This window comes from Mastigoproctus giganteus, chromosome 10, assembly GCF_048544385.1.
Source record: "Mastigoproctus giganteus isolate SK-2022 chromosome 10, ASM4854438v1, whole genome shotgun sequence".
NCBI classification, from domain to species: Eukaryota; Metazoa; Arthropoda; class Arachnida; order Uropygi; family Thelyphonidae; genus Mastigoproctus; species Mastigoproctus giganteus.
The window spans coordinates 78,754,602-78,782,496 of NC_143584.1; the positions used below are offsets into that span (position 1 = coordinate 78,754,602).

At 36.9% G+C, this 27,895-nt stretch overlaps 1 protein-coding gene across 1 annotated transcript in view; it reads left to right on the forward strand.

Annotated features, from left to right (window-relative positions):
* The window catches only part of Cog7 (conserved oligomeric Golgi complex subunit 7), a 335,222-nt gene extending 307,583 nt beyond the window's left edge, over positions 1-27,639 (forward strand). Inside the window, exons 22-24 of the mRNA XM_090382401.1 lie at positions 1,381-1,495; positions 7,882-8,013; positions 27,440-27,639. Coding sequence (XP_090238527.1) covers positions 1,381-1,495; positions 7,882-8,013; positions 27,440-27,603 — 411 coding nt within the window. The 3' untranslated portion in view covers positions 27,604-27,639. The remainder of the gene's footprint in view (positions 1-1,380; positions 1,496-7,881; positions 8,014-27,439) is intronic.
* The last annotated feature ends 256 nt before the right edge of the window (positions 27,640-27,895 follow it).

A 27,895-nucleotide genomic window follows, 5' to 3' on the forward strand; every position in this document is an offset into this window, starting at 1 on the left:
GTTCTGATTTTGATATTTTTTTATTCAGAATTACTTCAAACTATGCTCATGAAACACATACCAGCTGAAAGATCAATTCAATAAGTTTTATGAAGGTACATAAAGTCATTGGTAAAGTTCAATATGGGCACCATGAGAAACTCAAATGATATCACAGCGATATTCAATCTCCTGCCACACGCTGTTCTTTATTTCGCAATCAATTTTACAAAAGGCCTCTGCGATCCATTCCTTCAGCTCCTATGGCACCTCCGTAGCCAGGTGGGAAGGAGCAGCAGTGCGTAGCACACGCTTCTTGATTAGACCGGGGTTCGAGCCCGTCACCACCAAATACGGAGGATGCGGAGAGGTCAGGGAATGACCACCGCATATCCCGGAGCAATATGGCCTTAGTTGCTAATGCTCCTAAAATCAAAATAACAACAGCCTTCAGCTCCTGCAGTGTCGTTGGTAGTGGAGGGATGTACACATCGTCTTTCACATAACCCCGCAAAAAGAAATCCAGATTTTGTTGCATGAAATGCTAACACATAGAACGCTTTCTCCGACCCATTTTCCATTTTTGCCATTCTGGTGAATATAGTGCTGCATAGTGGGTAAAATGCAAAACTGGCGGTCAAGTGCCAATTTAAAAACACTTATTCAATTGATCTTTCAGCTGGTATGTATTTCATGAGAGTAGTTTGAAGTAATTCTGAATAAAAAATATCAAAATTGGAAACATCATTTACGGACAACCTGTGTATATATATATGTATGTATGTAACTATGTATATATACAACCTGGACATTTGCTTCATTTATAATAAGGCATTTATTCATGGTATAAACTGCAGTCATTATCAACTCACTGCAGGATGGAAGCCTCCTCAACAATTCATGTTGAGGGAAATGGAGCATAATCTGCTATGCTGATCCAATGCAGGTTGGCAGATCAACCGTCTTTAGCAGTCAGGGGCCTGAACCCCGATCCACTCGAAGAGCATGTGCTGCTGCACTCCCACTCCTGACCACTCGACTATAAAGGCTATGTTCATGATATATACATACATAAATGATGTCTTTGTTTAGCTTAAGGCCTTTTGGGTCCAAATTTTAATGAATTTAATTCATTTTCTCCTCTTGGTATTGCTGACATTGTAAAAAAAATGATCACAGTTTTTCATTTCCAATAGACAGTTCCCTCTCTTTTTTTTTTTTTTTTTTCCTATGTGGCAAAATTACTGAATTTGTTTTACCATTGTGGCTACTTACACAAATGATGCGATGCTTTTGTATTACTTGGAGATTAGTTATATAATTTTAATAGCTTGAAGTATTTCAGTACTAAAGTTATACAGATAGATCATAAAACATTACTTTTTTTTATTTTGTCTGTAGATTGGTCAATACATGATGACTTTGCCACAGCACATAGAGCCATTCGTTTTACAAGACAATCCCACCTTGTATAATGCCTTAAAATTTGCCCAATTGCCATATGGAATGCAACATGGTAAAAATTTTAAATATTTTAGTAACTGAATTTTCTAGCATCATTTTTCTCATGATTTGTGTTCTTTTAAATTTTCATAAGCAGAGTTCTAAAAATCTATTCACTGCAATTGAAAAAATTTCAGTCTGTAATAAGTAATTTATAGCTACACCTACCATAAATTTAAAATAAATTTAAAAATGAAACTAATAATTTTGGAGCTCTAGTTTAGCTTTTTAGTATTAGTATTAGCAATATTAGCTATGCCCACATGGTGCAAGGAAGCCTATGGTTTATGCTGCACCAGCCAAAATAAATAAAAAAATAAATAAAATAATAAATAAAATAATAAATAAAATAAAATAACAAAAAAAATAAAATAAAATAATAATAAGAAAAAAAATAATAAAAAATAATTAATAAGAGAAAAGGAAATACACAACCTCTGTGTTTCCCTCCTGCTGTAGGTAATTATTATCTAGCTAACCTTTGAATTTCCCCAAACTGTCAGCCTATACTTTATAACTGTGAAAATTTCATCCTTATTCATTTTGCTTATGCCTCTCAGAGTCTTAAACACCTCAATCAAGGCTCCTCTAAGGTGCCTAGTTGCCAAGCTCTGCAACCCACATATTCAAAGTCTTTCCTCTTACGGATGCCCTTTTGCTGTCTCACCAGGTGAGTTACCCATCTTTGGACCCTTTCAAGAAGCACAATGTCTTTCTTTTGGTGCTGTCTCCATACTTGTACACAGTATGGAGACAGCACCAACTGTGGTCTAACAATAGCCTCATATAATGGCATTATGATGTCCTTATCTCTACTAGCAATTGTTTGATAAATCATTGATAGGACACCATGGGCCTTCTTTGTAACCTGTCTACAATGCTCGGAGAACTTCATGTCTGACTGTATCATAACACCCAAGTCCCTTTCCTCCACTACCGGCTTTGGTTCAACTCTGCCAAGTGTATAAGTTATTTTGGGGTTACTGTTCCCCAGGTGCAATACCTTACACTTTGCTGGATTAAAGCACAGCTGCCATTTTTCTGACCATCCCTGAAGAGTATTCAAAATGGCTGCCAGCATAGTATGTGTTACAGTGCTCTTGAATTTAGTCATGGATTATTGAATTTTTGGTTTTATGTGTGTGGTATTTTTAGGTGCAGGATACATAGCCTAGAATTTCTCATGGAAAGTTTTCAGGGAGAAATATTAGTTTGGAATATATTTTATTGGAAGATTTATTTAGAATGTAGCATTAGTGCTAGTAATAGCACCAATATGATGGCCATTATGCCATTGCAGCCTTTAAAAGGTTGGTAAATACTTTATATTGAAGAATACATTATTTTTTTTTAAGACCAGTAGGCTTTTCCCAGAATTTTAACAGAAACATAAGGGTTGAAGATAAACCTGTGGACTGTAAATTTACGATCAGTTGGTGCAATCCTAAATTGGTAATTCTAACCTATTCATACTGAAGAATTAATTGGTTTATACTAGTGTGTCAGCTGTTTTTGAGTTGACAGTTATTAGTATTGAAATTGAAAGTTATATTTGTTGAGATTACTAATAAGAATAATGTTGTTGGAATTAACAGTGAGGTACAAGGATTGCTTAGTTTGATATAATTTTTTTTTTTTTTTTATTGTATGATGTGAACAATACACGAAGGAACCAGTTTTATCTTGCTTCCTTCATGTATCATGGCCGTGAGATCCAACCGAATAGTGTGGCACCATCGTGATATCCAAGCCCGAGGCGGGATTCGAACTCGCGACCTTTGGGTTGCCAGGCAGGCACTTTACCCACCCGGCTAGTCTGGTCGGCTTTGATATAATGGAAGGGAAAAATACAAGGGATGATAAATCTTCATCTGGATCAGAGGGGGGGAAGACAATTCCCCGTTACTTCCTCCTAAGTACCTCAATCTGTGATGGAATTTAGTAAACTGCGGGAATTTGTGTATTCAAAGGGACATAAATATGAGCAGGCCAGGCCTTTGAGCAGTATTTTGGCACAGAAAACTCCTGATAAAGAATTGTTAGTGGAGCAACAAGAAGAATTTTCATGTGGAGACGGAAATATTTTTTCTAACGAGAATGGTACCATGACAGAGATAGTGGGGGATGTTCAGGATGCATTGTTCATGTACAGAGAAATATCTAAAATCCGGAAAGATATAATGAATTTCTTATTAGGAGAAACAAATAAAGTTACAAAAAAGGCCAGAGATATTATAATGGACAAATGGTCAAATTTGGAGATGGTTGCTACTGTGTTACTAATAGATATTGAGAGGCTTAGATCAATTAATGAGGAAGTAAATAAGCATGCCCAATTGTTGGAAAAATTTTTCTGAATTTCTCCCTTTGTATCAGCACAGGGACAAATAGAATCTAATTTGGAATTTAGTGCACAAGGTCACATATCAGATGAGTTACCTAAAGATACAGATAAATTGTTAACAACTCAGCAGACATCTTTTGCCAATGTTGTTAAAAAAACAATTTCAAGTAAACAGGGGAATAATATAATAATACTTAAGAGCTTCTGATTCTTGTGATTGTAATCTAGTGTTGAAGTAAAAATTTAGTGACCAAAACCCTTCAATCAAACTTTAAAAGTGTAAAGGTTAAATCACTTAGATTAGTCCGTAATCATGGAGTGTTGATTGAGACAGCTTCTAAATCTGAGATCAGTCTATTTCAGGTTCAAAGTCTTTAAGCTCTGCAGGGAGCTTAAAGGGTAACCCTTCAATTTTACTGTATGACATTCTGAAGGATCTTGGATAAGATGAAATAATTGAGAATTTATATATGAAGAATTTGGTTGAATGTAGATTTACTTTAGAGGAAATAAAACAAGGGACTTCTTTTCGATTTTCTACTAAAGCTAGAGTATCAGCTAATGTCCATTGGGTTTTAAGTTTCACCCCAAAAATTTATTAGCACATTTCATCTCTTGAATGAATATATATGACCTGGAGTTCTCACAAATTTAGACCTTTTACAATAATTATACGCTGCTTCTTATGTCTTGGTTATGGTCTTACTATGCAGTACTGTACTCATGAATCTCCATCATGTGGTCATTGTGTTTGCAGTGGCCATGTGTTTGTGGAGTGGCCTCATAAGGAAGAAGAAGAACTAGTTGCATAAATTGTAAAAGAAGAAAGTGGGATTGGCATCATTCAGTTAGGGATAGTAACTGCCTTGAATATTTGAGAGCTTTAGAAACTGCAAGATTAAGGACTGCAGATGAGTAGTGGATCTCATTCAATTGTACATAAAGTAAATTTTCTTTCTGAGGAGAATTTTGAGCATTGTAACATCTCTTATTCATTTGTACATAGTATGAATATCAATTTCCCTGGAATCTGGATCTTTGGAATGTTCTATCAATATTGACTTGAATTCTGGTTTTGGATCTTCTGTTTCAGATCGTTGTAGACTTAACATAATGCAAATAAATGAGTATAGATCCAGAGCAGTTATGGATGAAATTAGGCTTTCGGCTGAGCAAAATTGTATAGATCTAATAACCATACAGAAGCCCTATTGCACTAATGTGCAATTTAGTACGGACTCAAGGGCCTTGAGTTTTTCCTTGGCAAGTAGAGTCATCCAGCCTTTTAAACTGGATCCCAAGGGTTGTATTGTTGGTTTGAATAAGCATCTGGAAATCACAATTATAAATGGTTTATGTAGTAGTGAATATGCTACTTGCATACATTATTTTAGTATAGTATAAACTGAGCTGAGTTTCTTTCTAATATCCTTGTCCACCATCTAGTGACTTTGAGGACTAGATGCATTAAATCTTATAAATGCGGAGGATGTTGTTATTTGTTCTGATGTCAACGCTAGATCATCTGTGTTGTACAGTAGTTCCTTAAATTCTCGAGGTCAGCTGCTTGAGGATTTTATTATAAGTAAAAATACCTGTTTAAAATACCTTAGTATTTTAAACAGATCACAACTTTGTTTCACCTTTTATAGTCATTCAGGTGAAACAAATATTGATGTCTCCCTGGTAAATTCAAGTTTTGCAAACTCCTGTTTGAGCTGGACTCTCCAGCCTTCTTGGACGTTAAGTGGCCATTGTGCAATATCCTTTCAGATTTCTCAGCAGTACAGGTCTAGAGCTACTTCATTACAACCATATTTTATCTGCTTCTTGATAAAAAATGTTGATTGTCCTGTATTTGACTTCTCTATTAATTCTGACTTTCCTGGTCAGGGTTCTTTACCTGGAGATATAAATTCCTCTGTTTTGGCTGACATTATTCAGAAGGTGATACTTAAAACATATATTAAATTAAAGGAGGCGGCAGAGCAACTAAGCAAACCCTAAGTAGAGTAATTACAGACCAGTTAGTTTAACTTCTGTTCCGGGTAAAATAATGGAGTCACTGGTTAAAGATGCATTGCACGATCATCTAGACAAGACTGCAGCAATAATTCAGACACAGCATGGGTTTGTTAAAGGAAGTCTTGTCTGACCAATTTGATTGGATACTACAATGAGGTCACAAAGGAACTCGATGCAAAAAATAATTTTGATATCATATATTTGGATTTCAGGAAAGCTTTTGACACTGTTGCGCATGGAAGACTATTGTACAAATTGGAGCAGAATGGTATTAAGGGTAAGTTGCTACAATGGATAAAAGGATGGTTAAGTGGGAGAAGACAGAGGGTGGTAATCAGTGGGTGCTGCTCTTCGTGGACTAATGTTATTAGTGGAGTCCCACAGGGTTCGGTGTTAGGTCCACTGTTGTTTTGTATATTTATCAATGATATTGATGAAGGTATATCAGGCTTAATGTCGAAGTTTGCAGATGATACAAAAGTTGGCAGGGTTGTTAATGACAGTAATGGCAGCGTGCTACTGCAGCAGGATCTAGATAATTTGGGCAGATGGGCTAAGAAGTGGCAACTAAAGTTTAACCTTGACAAATGCAAAGTACTGCATATGGGTAGAAGTAACCCCAGAGAAACGTACCAACTGTGTGGTACTACACTTAAGGTGGTAGAAAATGAAAAAGACCTGGGAGTAATTGTGCAGTCAGATATGAAGTTTTCTGAGCAATGCAGACTGGCTGCCAGGGCAGGTCATGGGGTTTTGTCAATGATATATAGGAATTTTGCTAGCAGGGAGAAGGAGGTGATTGTCCCACTGTATAAGGCAATGGTCAGGCCATGCCATGAGTACTGCGTACAGGTCTGGAAACCTCATTTTAGGAAGGATGTAGATTTACTTGAGCGTGTACAGAGAAGGGCAACAAGATTCGTGCCCTTCTCTGTACACGCTCAAGTAAACAGAGAAGGGCAACAAGATTGGTGAGAGGAATGAAGGGATCCTCTTACCAAGAGAGGCTTAATTTCTGCAAATTGCAGTGGCTGAAGACTAGGCACCTGCGCAGTGATCTGATTGAGGTGTATAAGGCCTTGAATGGGTTAAGCACGCTGAATTCTGATGGGATCCTTCCACTTGTTCAGATTACGAACCTAAGGGGGCATAAATTCAAATTGAGAAAGGACAGAGGTAGAATAGATGTGCAGAAATTTGCCTTTAGCCAGCGGGTGGTTAATTGCTGGAACAAACTTCCATCTGTTGTTGTGGAAGTTGATAGATTAAATAAATTTAAGGAGAAACTAGACAGGCATTTGGAAGGAATGGTGTGATTTTTTTTTTTTTTTGGTTGATGCTGCATAAGCTCATACACTTGCTTTCTTGCATCACATGCCACTACTACTACTACTATACCACCACCAAGATTAGCCATCATCAGCAACAAAGTATATCTTTTGCCCTGTCATTAACATATCAGTTACTTGAGTAAACATATTTGAATATTGAACATATTGAAAAATGTAGATATGTTATGCAGATCTCATAATAGAAACTAGATATTTGTAGAACACTAGTAAAAGGTGAAAATCAATTTATTTTTGATGGAGTATAATATTGGCTGTTTAACAAATGATATAAAAGCACAATCAGTGATAAGAAGTTTGAAAAGAAGCATTTTAAAATTAAGCTGAAGAAAATAAAGACACCATTGTGTATATTGTTATAACTAAGATGTTTAACTTCACATTAAAGCATTTCATTGTGTACTATAGGCATCTATAAGAATAAACCTTATACAACTGCAAAATTCATGCATCAGGTAACCCTACCCTTTCCCCATTCCACATAGATGTTAGATAACTGAACTTATACTGCACTTAGAAAAACAAGGAACTAAAACTTTCAAATAATAAATGTTCAAACACTGGAGTTATTTTCAGTTTATACTGGAGTTATTTGTTGGAATCAAACACTGGAGTTATTTGTTGTACATAATACATTATTTTTAAGATTAAAAAATGCTAAATAATATTTTCACCTGTTAGAAACTTCAGAACATGTGGCAGACTATTTGCTTGACTGCTTGGCTCAAGGTATAATGGAAAAATATATTGAGAGCATATTGAAGATTCCTAACCTTACCCCACATGCAGGAAAACAACTTTCTACAGATATAGGTATGAAATATTTTGCTTATCTCCAGTATGTAAATGTTGAATTAAAAAAAAAAAAATTATAATAAAATAGTTTCTGGTTATTTCTTTCAACTGATTATCATTTAGATCTTTTTTTAAGATCTAAACAGCTATATTTATATCTAACAGCTATATTTTAAGATTTAACCATTTATTTTATTCTAGAATTCTATAGAAAAAAAATGCTATTTAACTACTATTCCTGATCTGGGTTCCCAGTTGCATGTAGTTTATAATCTGAAATTTCACTTTCTATTTCATTCTGATTTTATCTTTAAAATTATCTGACTTAGAAACGAGAAAATTTATTAAATTTGTGTAGTATTCCTTTCATTCACAGATCCACAGAGATGTATTCATTCACTTAGGTTTCCATTTATACAAAGGCATATTTTATTTAATTTAAGCTGCAGTTCAGAGTGTTCTGTAAAACAATTAACTAGCAATGCCAGTTAATATTATATATGATATAAGGAACATAGCTCAAAGACATGATGACAGTGGGGAAGATGGATCAGAAATCAGCAACACATATGACACATTCTTCCTGATGAGGTAGAACATGCATTGAAGAAAATGAAAAATCAAAAAGCCCCAGGTGAAGATGAAGTTAATGAAGAGTTGTTAAAATTAGGAGGCAGAGACATGACACAGAAACTGGCAAGATTTTCACAAAATTCATTAGAAAAGGTGTGGTGCCTAAGGAGTGGAATAATGAAATCATAATTTTGCTACATAGGAAAGGAGATAAATCAAAAAGTGGAAATTATAGACCAATTAGCATGTTGTCCCACATCTACAAGTTGTTCACAAGGATCATTACTAACAGATTAGAACGAATACTTGATGAGAATCAACCAAAACAGCAAGCTGCTTTAGAAGAGGATTCTCAACTATGGATCACCTTCACATAATATCACAGCTAATGGAGAAAGCAAATGAATATAAAACACCATTATGGCTGGTGTTTGGGGATTATGAAAAGGCATCTGACTCCATACAGCATAAGGCAATATTTCGGGCACTGGAAAGACAAGGAATAGACATACCATACATTATGATTTTGAAGAAAATATATGAGAATGCTACATCCTTTATTAGACTAGACAAAGACAGTAGAAAATTTAAAATCAAGAAAGGAGTTTGACAAGGAGAGACAATATTTCCGAAGTTGTTTACTGCTGCCCTTGAAGAAGCTTTCAGAAGATTGAACTGGTACTTTGGGATCATAAACCATGATCCTGAAGAATTAGAGGAAAATCTTAATCAGTTATGCAGAGTTAGTAAGGATATCAGAATAAAGATGAATATGGGTAAACCAAAACATAATGATTAACAAGTATACCACAGGAATGGATATAATCATTGAAGGAGCAGAAAATGAAAAGGTGGTTTCATATATTTATCTTGGACAAGTCATTAGCCGTAATAATAATAAATGGCTGGAAGTCTAGAGAAGAGTAAATTTCGGATGGATAACATTCAGGAAATATAGTCACATACTGAGGAGCAATATCCCAATTTGTCTGAAACTTAAAATAATGAACCAGTGTGTACTCCCCACCATGACTTATGGAAGTTAAACTTAGGAACTTACCAAAAGAATGCAAGAGAAGCTGAAAACTACACAGCGAAGAAGGGAACGAATTATACAGGGTGAGCATAAAGTCTTTCCCTGATTAAGAAAAATTATAAATTAAAAACTGTGCTAAATAGAAACTTGCACCTTGTGTCATAACGAAGGCCAATGCTTAGAGTTTTTTGCACTGTACAGTTGCACAATCTGTGGATGATCTACTTAGCGCTGCAATCGCTACAATGGATATGTTGCTGCAATTGCCAGTATCAAAATGGCATAGATAAAGGAGAAAGCTCAGTGTATTTTGTGGTTTCATGAAACAAAATCGCCAGTTACAGTTCAGCGAAACTTTAGAAGAGAGAATGGGCAAGAACCACCAAATGTTAAAAACATCAGAGTTTGGTATGCCAAGTTTAAAGAGACTGTCAGTATTGGGGACCTTAAAAGAACTGGTAAGCTTAGTGTGAGTGAAGAGACTGTTGATGCCGTGTGTGAAGCTTTTGAACACAGTCCTCAGAAGTCAGCTTGTCATGCATCAAGGGAACTTGACATACCTCAGAGGACAGTGGTTAAAATTTTGCACAAACAGCTTCCTTTCTATGCATATAAAGTGAAATTTGTGCAAGCTTTGGAGCAAGACGATCATCCCTGATGTGCTGCCTTAACTACAGAAATTCTGCAGTGAGTTGATGAAAACAATGATTACCGTAAGCATGTTTGTTTTTCTGATGAGGTTACCTTCCACACCTTGGGGAAGGTAAATCGAATTAATGGCCATATTTGGGGGTCAGAGAACCCATGGGTTAGCATTAGCAGAGGCATATGATACAAGAAAGCAAGCTTATGCAGCATCAGCCAAAAAAAAAAAAAAAAATTGCTCCCATTTCACCCCTCCATTCATTCCAAATTCCTGTCCAGCTCAGCCTTAAATTTATTTAGGCTATCAACTTCCACAACAGAGGATGGAAGTCTGTTCCACCAACCAACTACTTGCTGGCTAAAGGCAAACTTCCGCATATCAATCCTACATCTCTCTTTCCTCAATTTGAATTTATGCAGCTCTCAGGTGATTATTCTGAGCAAGAGGAAGAATCCCATCAGCATTGAGCATGCTCAAACCATTCAAGGCTTTATACAACTCAATCAGATCACCTCGCAGGTGCCTAGTCTCCAGACACTGTAATTTGCAAAATTTAAGCCTTTCTTCATAAGAGCAACCTTTTGTTCCATTCGGTAATCTTGTTGCCCTTCTATATACTCTTTCCAACAGCTCTACATCCTTCTTAAAATGAGGCCTCCAGACCTGTATATAGTACTCAAGGTGTGGCCTGACCATTGCCTTATACAAGGGGGTAATGACCTCCCTATCCCTGCTAGAAAAATTCCTGTATATCATTGACAAGACACCATGAGCTACTCTTGCAGACCGACTGCACTGCTCAGAAAATTTATTATCTGCCTGCACAATTACCCCCCAAGTCCTTTTCGTACTCTTCCACTGCCAGTGTAGTACCACAGAGTTGATATGTTACTCTGGGGTTACTGCTTCCCATATGTAGTACTTTACATTTGTCAATGTTAAACTTCATTTGCCACCTCTCAGCGCATTTGCCCAACTTTTCTAGATCCTGTTGAAGCAGTGTACTGTCATTAGTGTCCTTAACAACCCTGCCAACCTTCGTGTCTTCTGCAAACTTGGACATTAAGCTTGATCTACCATCATCAATATCATTTATAAATACAGAAAACAATAAAGGACCCAATACTGAACCCTGAGGGACTCCACTAATAACATTAGTGTCCACGATGAGCAGTGTCCATTGATTACCACTCTCTATCTTCTACCACTCAACCATCCCTTTATCCATAGCAGCAATTTGCTTCCAATGCCACACTGCTCCAATTTGTGCAGCAGTCTTCATGTGCAACAGTGTCAAAAGCCTTTCTAAGATCCAAATATATGATATCAAAGTTATTCCTTGCATCCAGTTCCTTTGTTACCACATCATAGTACCCAATCAGATTGGTCAGACAAGACTTCCCCTTGATAAAACCATGCTGTGTCCGAGCCTATAACTGAAGTCTTGTCTAGATGATGATTCTGCAGTGCTTCTTTAACCAGTGCCTCCATTAATTTTCCTGGAACAGAAGTTAAACTAAAAGGTCTATAATTACTTTGTCGCCCTTTGATCCTCCTTTGTGAATTAGGGTCACATTTGCACATCTCCAGTCCCTGAGTCCAGAGAAGCTCTCATAATTAATACAATTAATTATGAGATTAATTACAATTAATAATTAAGCCTAAGAGTTTGCTTGCTTCCTTTGCTGCCTCCTATAGATCCCATCCACTACGGGTGCCTTTTTTATGATTATCTTCAACAATTTCTCCTCCACTTTACTCTCAGTTATTACAAGATTATCTAGCTTACTGCCAGAGTTGAATATACCTCTGGCATTCCCCTCGCTGAATAACTCCTTATATGTGAATGTCGATGCAAAATATTCATTTAGTTTGTTAGCTACCTGAGCAGGATCATCAACAGTTGAACCATCGATATCAAGTGGACCAATCTGATTCATCCCCTTCCTTCTAGAGTTTACATAAGTAAAGAACTCTTTGCTGTTTTTCTTTGCATCCTTTGCCAAAGATTTCTAATAATCTGCCTTTGCCTGCCTAATCTCCTTTGTGACTTGGTTACAGACTAGCTTATATCTATCATAGGCTTCCATGTCACCTGTTAATTTATATGTATCCCATGCATTTTTCTTCTCTGCCATATGTCTCATTAGTTTATCTGACATCCATTTAGGCCTAAACCTTGAACAATATTTCTTAGTTGGTATGTAAAGCCTAGTAGCTTCCAAGATAAATTCTTTGAATGCTTCCCATTTTGAATTTGCTGTTGGTAACATCATCAGTTGGTCCCACCATATAGAATTTAAATACTGTCTGAGACCACCATAGTCGCCTTTACGAAAGCAAAAACCCTTACCTTTACCCCTGATGGTAGTTATCTCTTTGAGTAAATCCCACTTCAGCACACTGTGATCACTGCCACCTAGTGGTTCCTTTATCTGGAGATTCTTAATGCATGAAGAATCACTAATAATCAGATCAAGAGTGTTACTCCCTCTAGTTGCCTCACGAACATGCTGCTGTAGAAAACAATCATTCAATAAATCCACAAAAGCCTTGCTAGTGTGTGAGTCACCAACCTACAAATTTTAGTCAATATCTGGGAAATTAAAATCCCCCATTATAAGACTTTCTGATTTACTGGCCCACTCTATTTCCCTGTACAGTTTCTTATTATACTCCTCAGAGTCATTAGGCCTATAACATACTTCTACGCTCAATTTTAATCTCCCAATGCTTATGTCACCAAACTGACTGGACACTGCACTGTCCAGCGATGTCGACTGGCTTCACTTCCTTGGATTTTATGTGTTTTTTAACTAATAGCATAACCCCTCCTCCCTTCCTATCCCGTCTATCCTTTCTGTAGACATTGTACTCCCCAAATTCCAGTTCTGCATTGCTTATATCTGTGTGAAACCACGTCTCTGAAATCCCCACAATATCTGCCTTTGATGTTTTGAGCAATACCTCAAATTCATCAGATTTATTTACTAAACTCCTAGCATTGGTGTAAATGCAAGTATACATGCACCTGTTCTTTTTCTTAGCTACCCTAACACAACCCATGTGTTTACTTGTACCACAATAACTCCCAGCTGTCTCTGAAATACCCTGCATCTTGTTTTCCAGGCTGCTGCTCATTCCAACAGAAGCAGTGCAGGAATCACTTTCACCTCTGCCATTGGCTACTGTTAATCTATTAGTCCTTGTATCCCTCCAAGCTAACAGTTTTCCGACCCACCTAACACTGCCTTGATAGCATCATCAAATATTCTTGCATCCTTTCTATTTAAGTGTATCCCATCCCTGTAGAAGCAGTCTCTCCTGTTAACAAGTACAGACCGTGCTGAAAAAAAATTCTACTACCTCTTGAGCCTTGTACAATCTTTTCAGGGCCGAATTGATCGACAAGGTTCCCATCACATACTCTCACCTATCGTATCTGGGCAGAATTGCAGACACTTTCAAATTCAACCCTAATTCATGGCTTTTTTTCAACAGTGACCTGTACTTGTTAAGTTATTCTGCCAGTCTCCTACTCTTAATATCATTAGTGCCAACATGTACAACAATATCACCTTTTGTGCCCTTAAAAGATGATATCTGCTCTACAACATCATCAACCTTTGCCCCTGGCAGACATACCCTGGTCCTGTTCCACCTATCCTTTTTACATACCATGTTTCCCATTTGACAATAGAGTCACCAACAACTACTAGACCAATGCATTCTGCCTTAGGGGTTGCCACTGTGTTGCGTGATGATCAAGTGCAAGATCCTTCATTGATGTGGGCAGCTGAGAGCTTGATGGGCCCTCAATTTAGGTCCTTTGAGGGCAGCCACCTTGTCCTTCAAGCTCTCATATAGGCTCATATCAATGTTGAGTTGTCACCTGATTTCCTCACGCTCAACATGAATTGTTGAGGAGGCTTCCATCCTGCAGTGGGTTGATAATGGCTGCACTTTACTTTACTTTTTTCCTCACGCTCCTTACATCGTGCACACACAAAGACAATCCTCTTGGCAATATCATGTCTCGTACCTGATTGGTCCACAAACATCAAGCAAGCAGTGCAATTTAAAAAGCTGATTCAAAGGGAAACTGCCCCCCCCCCTCAATTCTCCCCTGAGCCAGTTTTGTTTTTAGCCAGTGTTGTTTTTGAGAAAGAGAGGGACAGCCCTAAAGTGAATGTTTGGTGTAACGTAATGCACAACAAGGTTTTTGGACCATTTTTTTTTTGCTGATCCCACCATTTCAGTGAACGTTTACCTGGACATGTTGGAGCAATACGTTGCACCTCAGAAGAGTTTCAGCCATGGGTAATTTTTCAACAAGATGGTGCACTGCCATACTGGAATTTAGTTGTTCGTGAGTTCCTGGATGCTGTTTCCTAACTGATGGATTGGGAGGGATGGTCCAACACAATGGCTAGCCCATTCACCAGACCCCTCTTGACTTCTTTTTATGGGGATGTGTTAAGGACAATGTGTATTCGACTTCAGTTCGTGACACTGAAATTTTAAAGGCGAGGATAACAGATGCTTTCAAGATGGTTACTGAAGAGATGTTGAAGAAAACATGGAGAGAAATCGAGAATCGACTAGACGTTCTCCAGGCAACAAACGGAGCACATGTAGAAGTGTACTGAAGAGGTAAAAAAAACTTTTTAAGTTGAGGTAAAATTTTCAAAAAGCTGTATGTTTGTACCCAGCATAGTTCTTGTGTAATAAATGTTTGAAATCAGGGAAAGACTTTATGCTCACCCTGTATTAGGAATCAGACTGTTGAATAAAGAGAAACACATGGATTAGGCAGCCAACTCAAGTAAAGGACGTTCTTATCAAAACTAATGAACTAAAATGGACTTGGGCAGTACATATAGCTCAAAGATGTGATGACAGATGGACTAAGAAAATAACTGAATGGTACCCAAGAGGAGTTAAAAGAAAACCTGGAAGACAATAATGGAGATGGACACATGAAATTCAAGAGTTCATGGGCAGCATATGGATGGCCATTGCACAAAACAAAAAGAACTGAAAAGTTGCTGGAGAGGCCTGCAGTGGATTGAAAATGGCTGATAATGATGATGATGATGATTCTCACCCAGTGCTTGAACAGAGATATACATATGAGAATAATAATAACAATATCTATAATTACTTAGTGATTTACACACACACATATGCATAAACACAAACAAAACGTTCAGTCTTCCATACCTATACTTTCTCACACACACATATATTCACAGATATTACTTTGTTTACATGATTAATTTTTACACTTAATCCACAATAATTAATTAGAACATACACTTGTTTCTACATATTAGGGAGAAGGGAATATATTTTGCCAAATCAATATCAATCAAGTGCAACAGTGCAGATGCAGTTGAGAGCTGCCAGAAGCACACACTGCCTTACACATTTTCCACTCACTACTCATACCTACACCAAGATGTTAAAACACACAGACTAGAGCTCTGCATCATGTCCAGCATGTGGACAGACAGAGAGCCCCAATAAAGCAAAATTACCATGCACACATAATTATACAAAAAATTAATATTCACACAATACATACAATCATGCTCTTAAAAATAAGCAAACTAATAGCACTTGAAATAAGCACTATGGATCCATTTCATTTATATGGTTAGTATAATGCCTGAATTAGTTATAAAAACATATAACATATATATTTATGAAAATATGCACATGGAGTTATGCATTGAGGTCAGACATGTAAAATAATACAATTTCTAACTTGAACATTTTTCCTGGGTGTGAAACACATTCTAACAGACCAGTCACATTTGGGTTTGTCACTATCAGTAAATGTCACAGTTAGGTAGGAGTGTCTGTCTAAGTGGGGGGGGTCACAGTTTTGCTTCTCCTAGTCTTAAAAGCTTTGAGCAAATTCAGAGAAGGCCATGCAATGCATGTCATCAGAGATGAGCAGTTGCAGTTGCTCATCTCCACAATTTGTAGATACAATTTTGGCCATAATTCTGGCATCTGTGGAGATGGTACAATATGTATAGAGAGGATAGGAGGCCAAGCAGTTATGCCCTTGTCAGGAAGTGCACCTAGTCGATTTGGGTGGCCAGTGTAATATTCAGTTAATTTGGTGTGACATAAGCAGTGGTGAGCTTGAATATTTTAACAATGGGCTTGCAGTTTGACAACTTTTTGATGTGAAACATCCTTGGGGGTACCTACCGAGTAAATCTAATCGGTCACGGAAGTGATGTCATCCTTGGCATCTGCCAGAGGCACTTCCCATGCTCACACTACTAGTCTGTACCGAGCACTCACTCACTAGTAGTGTGATTAGAGCAGGTGATGCATTTTTTGTGACTGGTATGATATCTCAAGTTCTGACCTTTTAGAATTTTTGAATAGTATGACGTCACAATCATACTTCCTGCAGTTAGTATTGCAGGAAATATGACTGCAACAATACAAATATTTGTCAACAATTTCTTTTTTTGTCTCGCATTTTTGTTACATTCCATTGTTAGGTGCCCCCAACAAAATCGGGTACCTCAATTGATGCTGAGATATTTAGATACATTGCAATTTTTTTACTTTAGTTACCATAAATCCATTGTATCTTGTCTTCCAGAAATTATGGAAATTTGTGAATGATCAATAAAATATTTGCAATACAAAAAGCTCTTTTATTTTGTAATGAATAGATACAAATCAAAATAGCTAAAAGAAACGCGAATGATGTTTCACATAAAACCACCTACCTCGCATGCTCGCCACATACACCACTATTTTTATTCTTCATTTTTTTTACAACTAAGGAATTATAATGGATACATCTTTTCATGATAAAATTTTAATATTGCAAATAAAAAATAACACAAAATATTTCCCACATCACAAATAACATTAAAACTATCACAAAACATTAAACAATATAAAAACGAATATTACATAAAAAACAAACTATTCTAGAAAAGGTACACAAAAACCACAGATTACATGAAAAAAATTATTATGCAAATATTCAAGAAAAATTTATTCTAAAAATTGCCATACTTCACACAATAACATTTGTTGTGATCTTCTGCTATGCTCAATAGCTGAATGATGATTATGGAGGAAAGATTGGACGTAACGATCTGGATCAAATTGAAGCAATGGTTTTCCATTTAGATGTATGGTCATCATATCTGCAATGTGTTTAATTGTCCAACACGTTCTTTTTATTGTTACAACATTATTCATTAGGCTGTAAGCTTGCTAAGCTTCAACACTGCTAATTTGCAATGGTTTCAAAGTATTTCTGGATTTTTAATTGAAAAGGGAATTTCACTCAATTTTAAAGATAAATTGTCTGATAAAACCTCTAAAATCATTATTTTTCTTTTCATATTTTATTAGAAAACTTAAATTTCTTATTCATTTTACATGCCATGGCTCCAATGTCTCTTGCCATGGGGCAAGAGACATTGGAGCCATGTTTCTTGCCGAAAGTTCTTCCATATTCCACGATTTCTGGTAGTATATGTTTAAAATTTCTTTCAATTCCTCATCATCAGTGATATCATTATTTTCTTTATTTAATTTAAAATTACTCTGTTGCATTAATAACTAATTAAGGATAACTTGTCACGAGGTAATATTTTAAATGTGTTCTTTCTTTCAATTTTGATTCCTTCAAATTCTTTTGACTTCAACATGCCCTCAATTTCAGCTTCATAATTTCCTACAGAATTTTTCAAATTAGCAATAGCATTGATAGTTTGAATAATTAACTGTTCTTACTATAGTGATGATGTGACTTTGTAAAGCTTCTGAAAGGTAAGAGAGCTCCTGCAGGATGTTGATCATTAGCGCTAAATCGTTAAGAAATTTTAGATTTAAAAGTCAGTTTAATAATCCCGAATGTTTATTCAAAATGTTTGCACAAAGTGGGATAATTCTGCCAAACCACAATTGCTGTCCTAAAGCTACAAGCTGCCCATTTTGGCTCGAAAACACAACCGACCGTTATAATTTTCAAGCTCTTTAGCAATCATTCTCAAATCACTCTGCATTTTGTGAGATTGGTGATATAATGCAGTTTTTTTTTTTTTTAATTATTCCCCGTATGCCAATATATTTTGGAACATTATCTTCACCGTGAAGGCCTCAATGCAGTTTTAAAATTTCATCTTTGGAAATTTATTTAATATCTTAGTTGCTCTTATTCCCCCCCCCCCCCCTTTATGTTGCTACTGTCACTATTCTTTGAATACTGTCCAAAGTGTGGGAATCACTTGGATATTCAGTTACTGTGACCATTAAACACAGATAGGAGAAATTTACTGAAAAGCGTGGATCACTCACTTCTGCGAAAAACATGACTGCTTTCCGGAGTAAAAGGGAACAACAACAACACAGGTTGACTAGAGGCAATTATCTGTGTCGGGAATATACCTTAATCTTTCATCTCCCTTAAGAGTTAAATGGTAGTCCCCTTAACACATAATTCACACTTTCTAACTGCCTAAATTGCCTAAAGGGGTGGGAACAATGCGTACAAAGTTAGTTAAGTCTCTCTTAGTCCATTCTATGGAAACTATTTTAAATTCAATTACCAAGGGGAATTCAAAAAATTCTGTGTACAGTTCTGTTTAACGAATTTGTGTGTAGCGAATTTCTCTACAACTGTAATTAAATCAAAAATGAAGCAATTTTAAATACATAACTGGTCAATTGCACCATTAAAATGTTGAGGATGGGGCTCTGTTTGCCCCACAATAGTTCCTGCTCTGGATACTCAATAATTGATTTCAGGATTTCATTTCTAAATTAAATGATCCTTTCAACAAAGGGCTCACGAATTTTCAAAAAGATAACAATTGACTCTCGCAAGCCTGCGATAACTCACCAATGGACATCAGCACTGGAAAACAAAAACGAGAGTAGGAATGTGTTATAGGCCAAATGACTGTGATGAATAAACCATTTTTTTTCTTTTCTTTTTTTATGAAAACCCCAAATACGAGAGTTATTGGACCCTGTAGTACTTAGTACCATGCTTGGGTTCGAGGTTGAGAAGATGAAAGAAGATATTTGTTAGCATTAGATTTGAACTTCTGTAGACTGTAATTTTCAGGAAATACGTATGAAGGAAGGTTGTGCCAGAAAACGGCAGTTGAATGAATAAATGAGGAAGATGAAAAGTTGGTTTTCTGAGTTTGAAGTTGGACGGTAAATGGATGTTGGCTGGTGGCGGCACATGTTCGGACTGTTTTGAAAGAGAGAGCAGGAATTATAGAAGCCAATTCAGAAGAACAGTACCCATTGAAGTATTTGTAGAAAAGGCATGCAGCAGAAACAGTCCATCTATGAGACAGACAGTAAGTGGAGAGACTCTGTTAGAGAGGAGTTATTAATTAACCTAACTGCCCTCTTCTGAATGGAATCTAGAAGCCTGAAAGAGGTTTTGGGGGTGCCGCCCCAGATGTGGGAACAATATTCCATGGTAGTGGGGATTTGCAATTTGTACAGAGTAAACAGCTGTTTGGAAGAAAAGTAATGCCGAGAGTGAAAGAGAAAACCAAGTTTTTTAGATACAAAGGAAGCAATATTTGTAATGTGCTTGTGCAAAGAGAGATTAGAAGTCAGGGTAATCCCCAAAAGAGATATATTATTTTGCCTAGAAATAGGAGTGTCACCAAAGATAAGCATAGGAGCAGAAGAATCCTTTTACGAGATATAAGACAGGACTTAGTTTTACAAGGATTGAAATCAACTAAGTTGTGTTTGCTCCACTGGAGAATTACCCGGAGATTGGCATTTAAGGAATTGGTAACGGATATTCGAGAAGTTGAAGCTGATTGAATGAGGCAAGGTTTCTCAAAATGGAAAGTGAAATGCAATGTGCTATCATCGGCAAAACTATGAATAGGCTTTCCAGTCAATGGAAAAATCTCATTAATATACAAGAGAATAAGAGTGGGGGAAAGAACTGAACCTTGGGGGGACACCAGCATTAGTGGAGAAGTTAGAAGACAGAGAGCCATCAACTATCATCCTCAGTGAGTGATCAGAGAGAAAACTGGAAAAGTTGACCATAAGATGGTTGTTGTTATTTCGTTTTTAGGTGCATAAACAACTAAGGCCATATGCTGCAGGGGGGATATGGGGTAGTCATTCCCTGACCTTTCCACATGCTCCGTGTTTGGTGGTCACAGGCTCGAACTCCAGTCTAATCAAGAAGTGTGTGCTATGCACTGCTGCTCCTGGCTACGGAGGTGTCAACCAAAAGATGGAAGCTTGTTTAGAAGACCTTTATGCTAAACACGATCGAAAGCCTTTGGGATGTCAAGATCAACTGCTTGTGTTTCACCAAACTTTTCCATTGAATTTGTTTATAAATGGGTAACATAAGCCAGAATATCACAAGTGGATCAACATTGAAGGAATCCATACTTGCGATCATTGATCAGACAGAAGGTTTCTAGGTAGTTTAAGAGTTGGCGGTTAATTGATTTCTAAATTACTTTAGAAAGAGTAGAAGTAATTGCAATGGGACGATAATTGGATGGGAGGGATTTGTCACCCTTTTTAGGAACTGGCTGGATATGAGCAAATTTCTAAGCAGAAGGAAAAACACCTTTGGAATAAGAAAGTGAAAAAAAAAAAAAAAGGTGGCAAAGAACATGAATAAGTTCAGGAGTACAGGTTTTGAGAACAAGTGGAGAAATACCATCAGTACCTGGAGCTTTCTTAGCGTCGAGATTCGTCAAAATCCTTCTGACATCCTTTTGACAGAAGACCACAGGAGGCATTGAATGGGAGCATGTTGGGAATGGTGGGAGGTGTTTTACCAAGATCATTAATACATGAGTTGGAAGAAAAATGGGATGCTAGCAGGTCAGTTTTATCCTTGGCTGAAGTTACAACACAACCATCTGGTTTTGACAGAGGGTTTTTTTTTTTTTTTTGGTAGTTGTTGGCACATAGGCTTCTGTGGCCATAATGCACCTCCCAAGGTTTTTTGCAGTACTTTGATCCAAGCCCGAGGCGGGAATCGAACCCGCGACCTTTGGGTTACCAGGCAGGCACTTTACCCACCCGGCTAGCCCGGTCGGCATTGATAGAGTTGGGAGCAGAGATGGGCAAAAGTTGCGGCCAATAGCTTTGGCAAGAGACCAGAATGCTCGGCTACCATTAGGGAAAGAAGCAAGTTTTCTACTCTTAGCCTGTTCAAAATCTAGTTTGGACTGATTAATGACTGCTTTACAATTGTCGTGAGCTTTAGTGTAGGTAGAAAATGAAACTGAAGAATTGGAAACAAGCCAATTACAATATGCAAGGTTCTTCTCTTGAACAGCCTTAGCATATTTATTGGAAAACCAAGGTTTAGATAAAGGATGAGATTTTAAAGTGGAGTTTGGAATAAAGGATTCCATTCCTACAAGAATAATTTCACTGACACAATCAGAGCAAACATTGACATTAAAAGTTTTGAAACAGTAGTCCGACCGAGGAAAAGAAGAAATGAAATCTCGCAGTCATTTTGCATTCTTGTAATGCCAAACAATATGAGATTGGGAATAGCCATGAGATAAAGGCTCCATTGGAGAAGAGACAATCACCAAGTTGAGATCTGAGATAACTAAAGGACCACTCACTTTGTCCGTGCACTTAGAAGTGTTGTTTGTGAGAAAAAGATCAAGCGTGTTGGCTGTGTGGTTAGGATTGTCCGGTATTCTTCTAGGTAAATGTACAATCTGTACAAGGTCATTAGAAATTGCAAAAGCCTCAGCATCTCAACCAGCTGGATCAGTGTGACTAGAAAACAGAAGCCAGCTGGAGTTGTGAACATTAAAATCACCATGGAAAATTACCTCACTGTTAGGAAATTTGGATTATACAAACAGAGTTAACCAGTAAATCAGAATGTCTTATAATATGGGATTCTAACCTTTTATATATTGACCAAAACTTGTGGGCTGCCAACATAGTAGCATTAGAAATCTCCAAATAAAGGAATACTATCTAGCAGTAATCACAGTGTATTAATGTGAGTAGTGGCATAGAATAAAAATACTTGAGTTGCATATCTGTATCCCTTGTTGTTTTTTTTTTTTTTTATGAAAACCCCAAACACGAGAGGTATTAGAACCTATAGTACTTGTTACCCTGCTTTTTTTTTTGAGGTTGAGAAGACGAAAGAAGATATATGTTGACATTAGACTTGAACTTCTGTAGACTTTAATTTTCACCAAATACATACGAAGGAAGGTTGTTCCAGAAAACAGCAGTTGAATGAATAAACAAGGAAGATGAAAAGTTGGTTCTGTGAGTTTGAAGTTGGACAGTAAATGGATGTTGGCGGATGGCGGTGTGTTCGGACTGTTTTGAAAGATATTACGGGAATAATAGAAGCCAATTCAAAAGAACAGTGCCCATGGAAGTATCTGTAGAAAAGGCATGCAGCAGAAACAGTACTTTTATGAGACAGCGAGTGGAGAGACTCTGTTAGAGAGAAGTCATTAATTAACCTAATTGTCCTCTTCTGAATGGAATCTAGAAGCCTGAGAGAGGTTTTCAGGGCAACGCCCCAGATGTGGGAACAATATTCCATGGTAGGGTGGATTTGTGATTTGTACAGAGTGAACAGCTGTTTTGAAAAAAGTAACGCCAAGAGCGAAAGAAAAAACCAAGTTTTTTAGATGCAGAGGAAGCAGTATTTCTGATGTGTTGTGCCAAGAGAGATTAGAAGTCAGGGTAATCCCCAAAAGAGATATATCAACATGCCTACAAATCGGATTGTCACAGATAAGCATAGGAGCAGAAGAATCCTTTTTGCGAGATATAAGACAAGACTGAGTTTTAGAAGGATTGAAATCAACTAAGTTGTCTTTGCCCTACTGGAGAATTACCTGGAGATTGGCATTTAAGGAATTGGTAGTAAATATTAGAGAAGTTGAAGCTGATTGAGCAGGGCAAGTTTTCTCAAAATGGAAAGTGAAATGCAATTTGCATTCATCAGCAAAACTATGTATAGGATTTCCAGTCAATGCAAGAATGTCATTAATATACAAGAAGAAAAGAGTGGGGGAAAGAACTGAACCTTGGGGAACACCAGCATTAGTGGAGAAGTTAGAAGACAGAGAGCTGTCTACCATCATCCTCAATGAGCGATCAGAGAGAAAACTCGATAGCCAATTACAAAAAACAGTTGGCAAACCATAAGATGGTAGCTTGTTTAGAAGAACTTTATGCCAAACACAATTGAAAGCCTTTGAGATGTTAAGAGCAACTGCTTGTGTTTCACCAAACTTTTCCATTGAATTTATCCATAACTGGGTAACATAAGCCAGAATATCACCAGTGGATCGACACTGACGGAATCTATACTGGCGATCATTGATCAGACAGAAGGTCTCTAGGTAGTTTAAGAGTTGACAGGTAATTGATTTCTCCATTACTTTAGAAAGAGTAGAAGTAATTGCAATGGGACGATAATTGGATGGGAGGGACTTGTCACCCTTTTTTAGGAACTGGCTGAATATGAGCAAATTTCTAAGCAGAAGGAAAAACGCCTTTGGAATAAGAAAGTGAAAAAAAAAGGCAGCAAAGAACAGGAGTAAGTTCAGGGGCACAGGTTTTGAGAACAAGTGGAGAAATACTATCAGGACCTGGAGCTTTCTTAGCATCGAGATTCATCAAAATCCTTCTGACATCCTTTTGATGGAAGACCACAGGAAGCATTGAATGGAGTGTGTTGGGAATGGTGGGAGGTGTTTTACCAAGATCATTAATACATGAGTTGGAAGAAAAATGGGATGCTAGCAGATCAGCTTTATCCTTGGCTGAAGTGAAAACAGAACCATCTGGTTTTGACAGAGGTGCGAGCAGAGATAGGCAAAAGTTGCAGCCAGTAGCTTTGGCAAGAGACCAGAATGCTCGGCTACCATTAGGGAAAGAAGCAAGTTTTCTACTCAGCCTGTTCAAAATCTAGTTTGGACTGATTAATTACTACTTTACAATTGTTGCGAGCTTTGGTGTAGGTAGAAAATGAAACTGAAGAATTGGAAAAAGCCAATTACGATATGCAACGTTCTTCTCTTGAACAGCCTTACCATGTTTATTGGAAAACCAAGGTTCAGGTAAAGGATGAAATTTTAAAATGGAGTGTGGAATAAAGCATTCCATTCCTACAAGAATAATTTCACTGACAAGATCTGAGCAAACGTTGACATCAGAAGTTTTGAAACAGTAATCCAACCAAGGAAAAGAAGAAAAGAAATCTCGCAGGTCATTCCATTTTGCATTCTTGTGATGCCAAACGACACGCGGTTGGGAATAGCCATGAGATAAAGGCTGCATTGGAGAAGAGACAATCACCAAGTTGTGATCTGAGGTGCTTAAAGGACCACTCACTTTGACCATATACTTAGAAGGGTCGTTTGTGAGAAAAAGATCAAGCGTGTTGGCTTTATGGTTAGGATTGTCCGGTATTCTTTTAGGTAAATGAGCAATCTGTGCAAGGTCATTAGTAATTGCAAAAGCTTCAGTATATCGACCAACTATGTCGGTTTGACTAGAAAACGGAAGCCAGCTGGAGTTGTGAACATTAAAATCACCAAGAAAATTATCTCACTGTTAGGAAAGTTGGACTGGAGAAAATCAAGTTGCAAAGAGAGGAAGTCAAAGAGCTCCAAAGAGCTGATTAGTGGAGCTGGGAGAATGGTAGAGACAACAAATGAATTTGACACAATTCATCTGGCAAAAGGAATCATACAGCGAATAATTTGAGCAACTGTGATGAGCAGTAGTTGAATTAATCGATAACTGATATTCTGTCAGAAAAAGTACATGGGGTTTGTTAGACTGCAAGTGGAAATGGACATCGTTCAGTTTAGAATATGAGACCACATATATTTGTGAAATGAACTAGGAAGTGTTTGGGAGGTTTAGATATTTTTGCAGATAAGCTTACTCTATGTATTTAAGGAATTAACTATTCTGTGCAATCAAGGCACATGATACATTGCTGGCAAAGAATGCAAAGAAAAGTAACAGAATTCACCTACAATATCAGTACAAAGAGAGGAATAAATCACAATGGTCCACTAGGTGTGACTGTTGATAACGCTTTTCAGATTACATGACTGCATCTCTAGTTAAAGAAGTAATGCAGGACCTCTAGACAAGACAGTTATAGTTCAGACACAGCATGGGTCTGTTAAGGATAAGTCTTGTCTGACCAGTTTGATTGGATAGTATGATGTGGCCACAAAGGAACTGGATGCAAAAAATAATTTTGAAACTGTATACTTGGATTTCAGGAAAGCTTTTGATACTGTTGCACATGAAAACTGCTGTACAAATTGGAGCAGTGTGACATTATGGGCAAGTTGCTGCTATGGATAAAGAGATAGTTGAGTGGAGGAAGACAGAGAGTGGTAATCAGTGGACAATTCTCTTTGTGACTAAGGTTATTAGTGGTTTTACCCCCAGGGTTTGGTGTTGGGCCCATTGTTTTTTTTTTCTATATTTATTAATGATATTGATGAAGGTATATCAGATTTAATGTCCAAGTTTCCAGATGATACGAAGGCTGGCAGGGTTATTAAGGACACTAATGACAGTAAGTTACTGCAACAGGATCTGGAAAAGTTAAGCAGATGGGCTGGGAGGTAGCAACTGAAGTTTAACATTAACAAATGTAAGGTACTGCATATGGGGAGCAGTAACCCCAAAGTGACATATCAACTGTGTGGTATTACCTCAGGGCAGTGGAGAATGAAAAAAGACCTGGGTGTAATTTTCAGTCAGATATGAGGTTTTCTGAGCAGTGCAGACAGTTTGCAAGAGTAGCTCGTGGTGTCTTGTCAATGATTTACAGGAATTTTTCTAGCAGGGATAAGGAGGTGATTATCCTCTTATATAAGACAATGGTCAGGCCACACATTGAGTACTGTATACAGGTCTGGAGGCCTCATTTTAGAAGGATGTAGAGCTGCTGGAATGAGTACAGAGAAGGGCAATGAGATTGGTGAATGGAACAAAAAGTTGCTCTTACGAAGAAAGGCCTAAGCTCTGCCAATTTCAGTGTCTGAAGAGGCACCTGAGGGGATCTGATTGAGGTGTATAAGGCCTTGAATGGTTTGAGCAAACTCAGTACTGATTGGATTCTTCCTTTTGCCCAGATTAATCACCTGAGAGAACATAAATTCAAATTGAGCAAAGACAATTGTAGAATACATGTGCGGAAATTTGTCTTTAGCCAGTGGGGTGGTTGATTGTAGGAACAAACTTCCATCTATCGTTGTGGAAGTTAACAGCTTATATAAATTCAAGGCAGAACTAGACAAGCATTTGGAATGATTGGATGGGTGAAATGGGCAGGGTTTTTTTTTTTTTTTTTTGGCTGATGCTGTATAAGCTTGCTTTCTCGCATCAAATGCTTCTACTAATGCTAATGAACCCCCTGTTAATTTTTGTGATGTATTGTTTGGGTGTACATGTACACATCTCTAAACTTTGATCATAAACATTGGATATCACTGATGTTAGTACATTAGGTTGGTAGTCTGCTTAAAATAAGAACTACACACTTTAAAAGATTGTAATTTTTTTAAAAGTTCTAGTTAATTTTCATTTTATACTACTACTAAGATAAAAGTTCCTTGTTATGAATTGCTAATATGCTAAAGATTTAGCTTCATTTTAAATAACTTGCCTCTGTAATTCTACTAAGTTTGATGCAGTTGAGAAGAAAGGAGTAAAGTAAATCCAAAATTAAAAATAAAAAGATGAATTTTGATGTCATCTGCTAATTTTTTTTTTTTTCTTGATCCAGTTACTGTTGAGACTCATGCATAACTTAGCAGGTAATATGTGACTTCATTTTTATTTTTAATTTTCAGTTTGTTTCACCCATTTTTTTTCTTTTTTTTTTTTTTTTGAACTGCATTAAACCAAGCAGAATTATGGAAGTAAGTTATTTAAAAAGAAGCACAGCTAAATCCTTTTAGTATTTTATACAAGCTTAAAACCTAAATTGACTGGAACAGAAAAAAATGTATTTTTTTTTGTTTTGTTTTGTTTTTTTATAATTAAAATAAATGTAGTATATATGTCATACTGATATGGTAGTTTTTTCTCTTTCTTTATACTAATGTAGCTTTTTTAAAATAAATTTTTTTTTTTTTTTTTTAAAGGGTATTTTTGTGATATACTAGATGATCTTGGTCTCTCTCCATCAAATGCCCTTCAGTCTTTAATGGCATTACTTCAAGCTAAACCAGAAGAAATTGCAACTGTTGCAATTGATAAACCTGCATATATGATAAATGCTATAAAAAATATGAGAGGAATTTCATAAATATCAGTGTAGTGATCAATTACCTAGTCATCAAAGAAGGCCAGTAAATTTATTTTGTATATCTAATGTGAATATGTAAGTTAATGAAGTATTAATAAGGCAGTAATAACATGATATCATTATAATGAAAGCATCACTGAGAATAAGAAATATAATTTTTGTTAATTGCACAGTTAGTAAAACAGTGTGTTAAAATTTTCAGTGACTCCCCCAATGGTGAATTTTGATATTTTTTGCCTATCCATTTATTTTAGCTTTTCCCATTTTTATTAAAAATTCATGAAAATTTTGT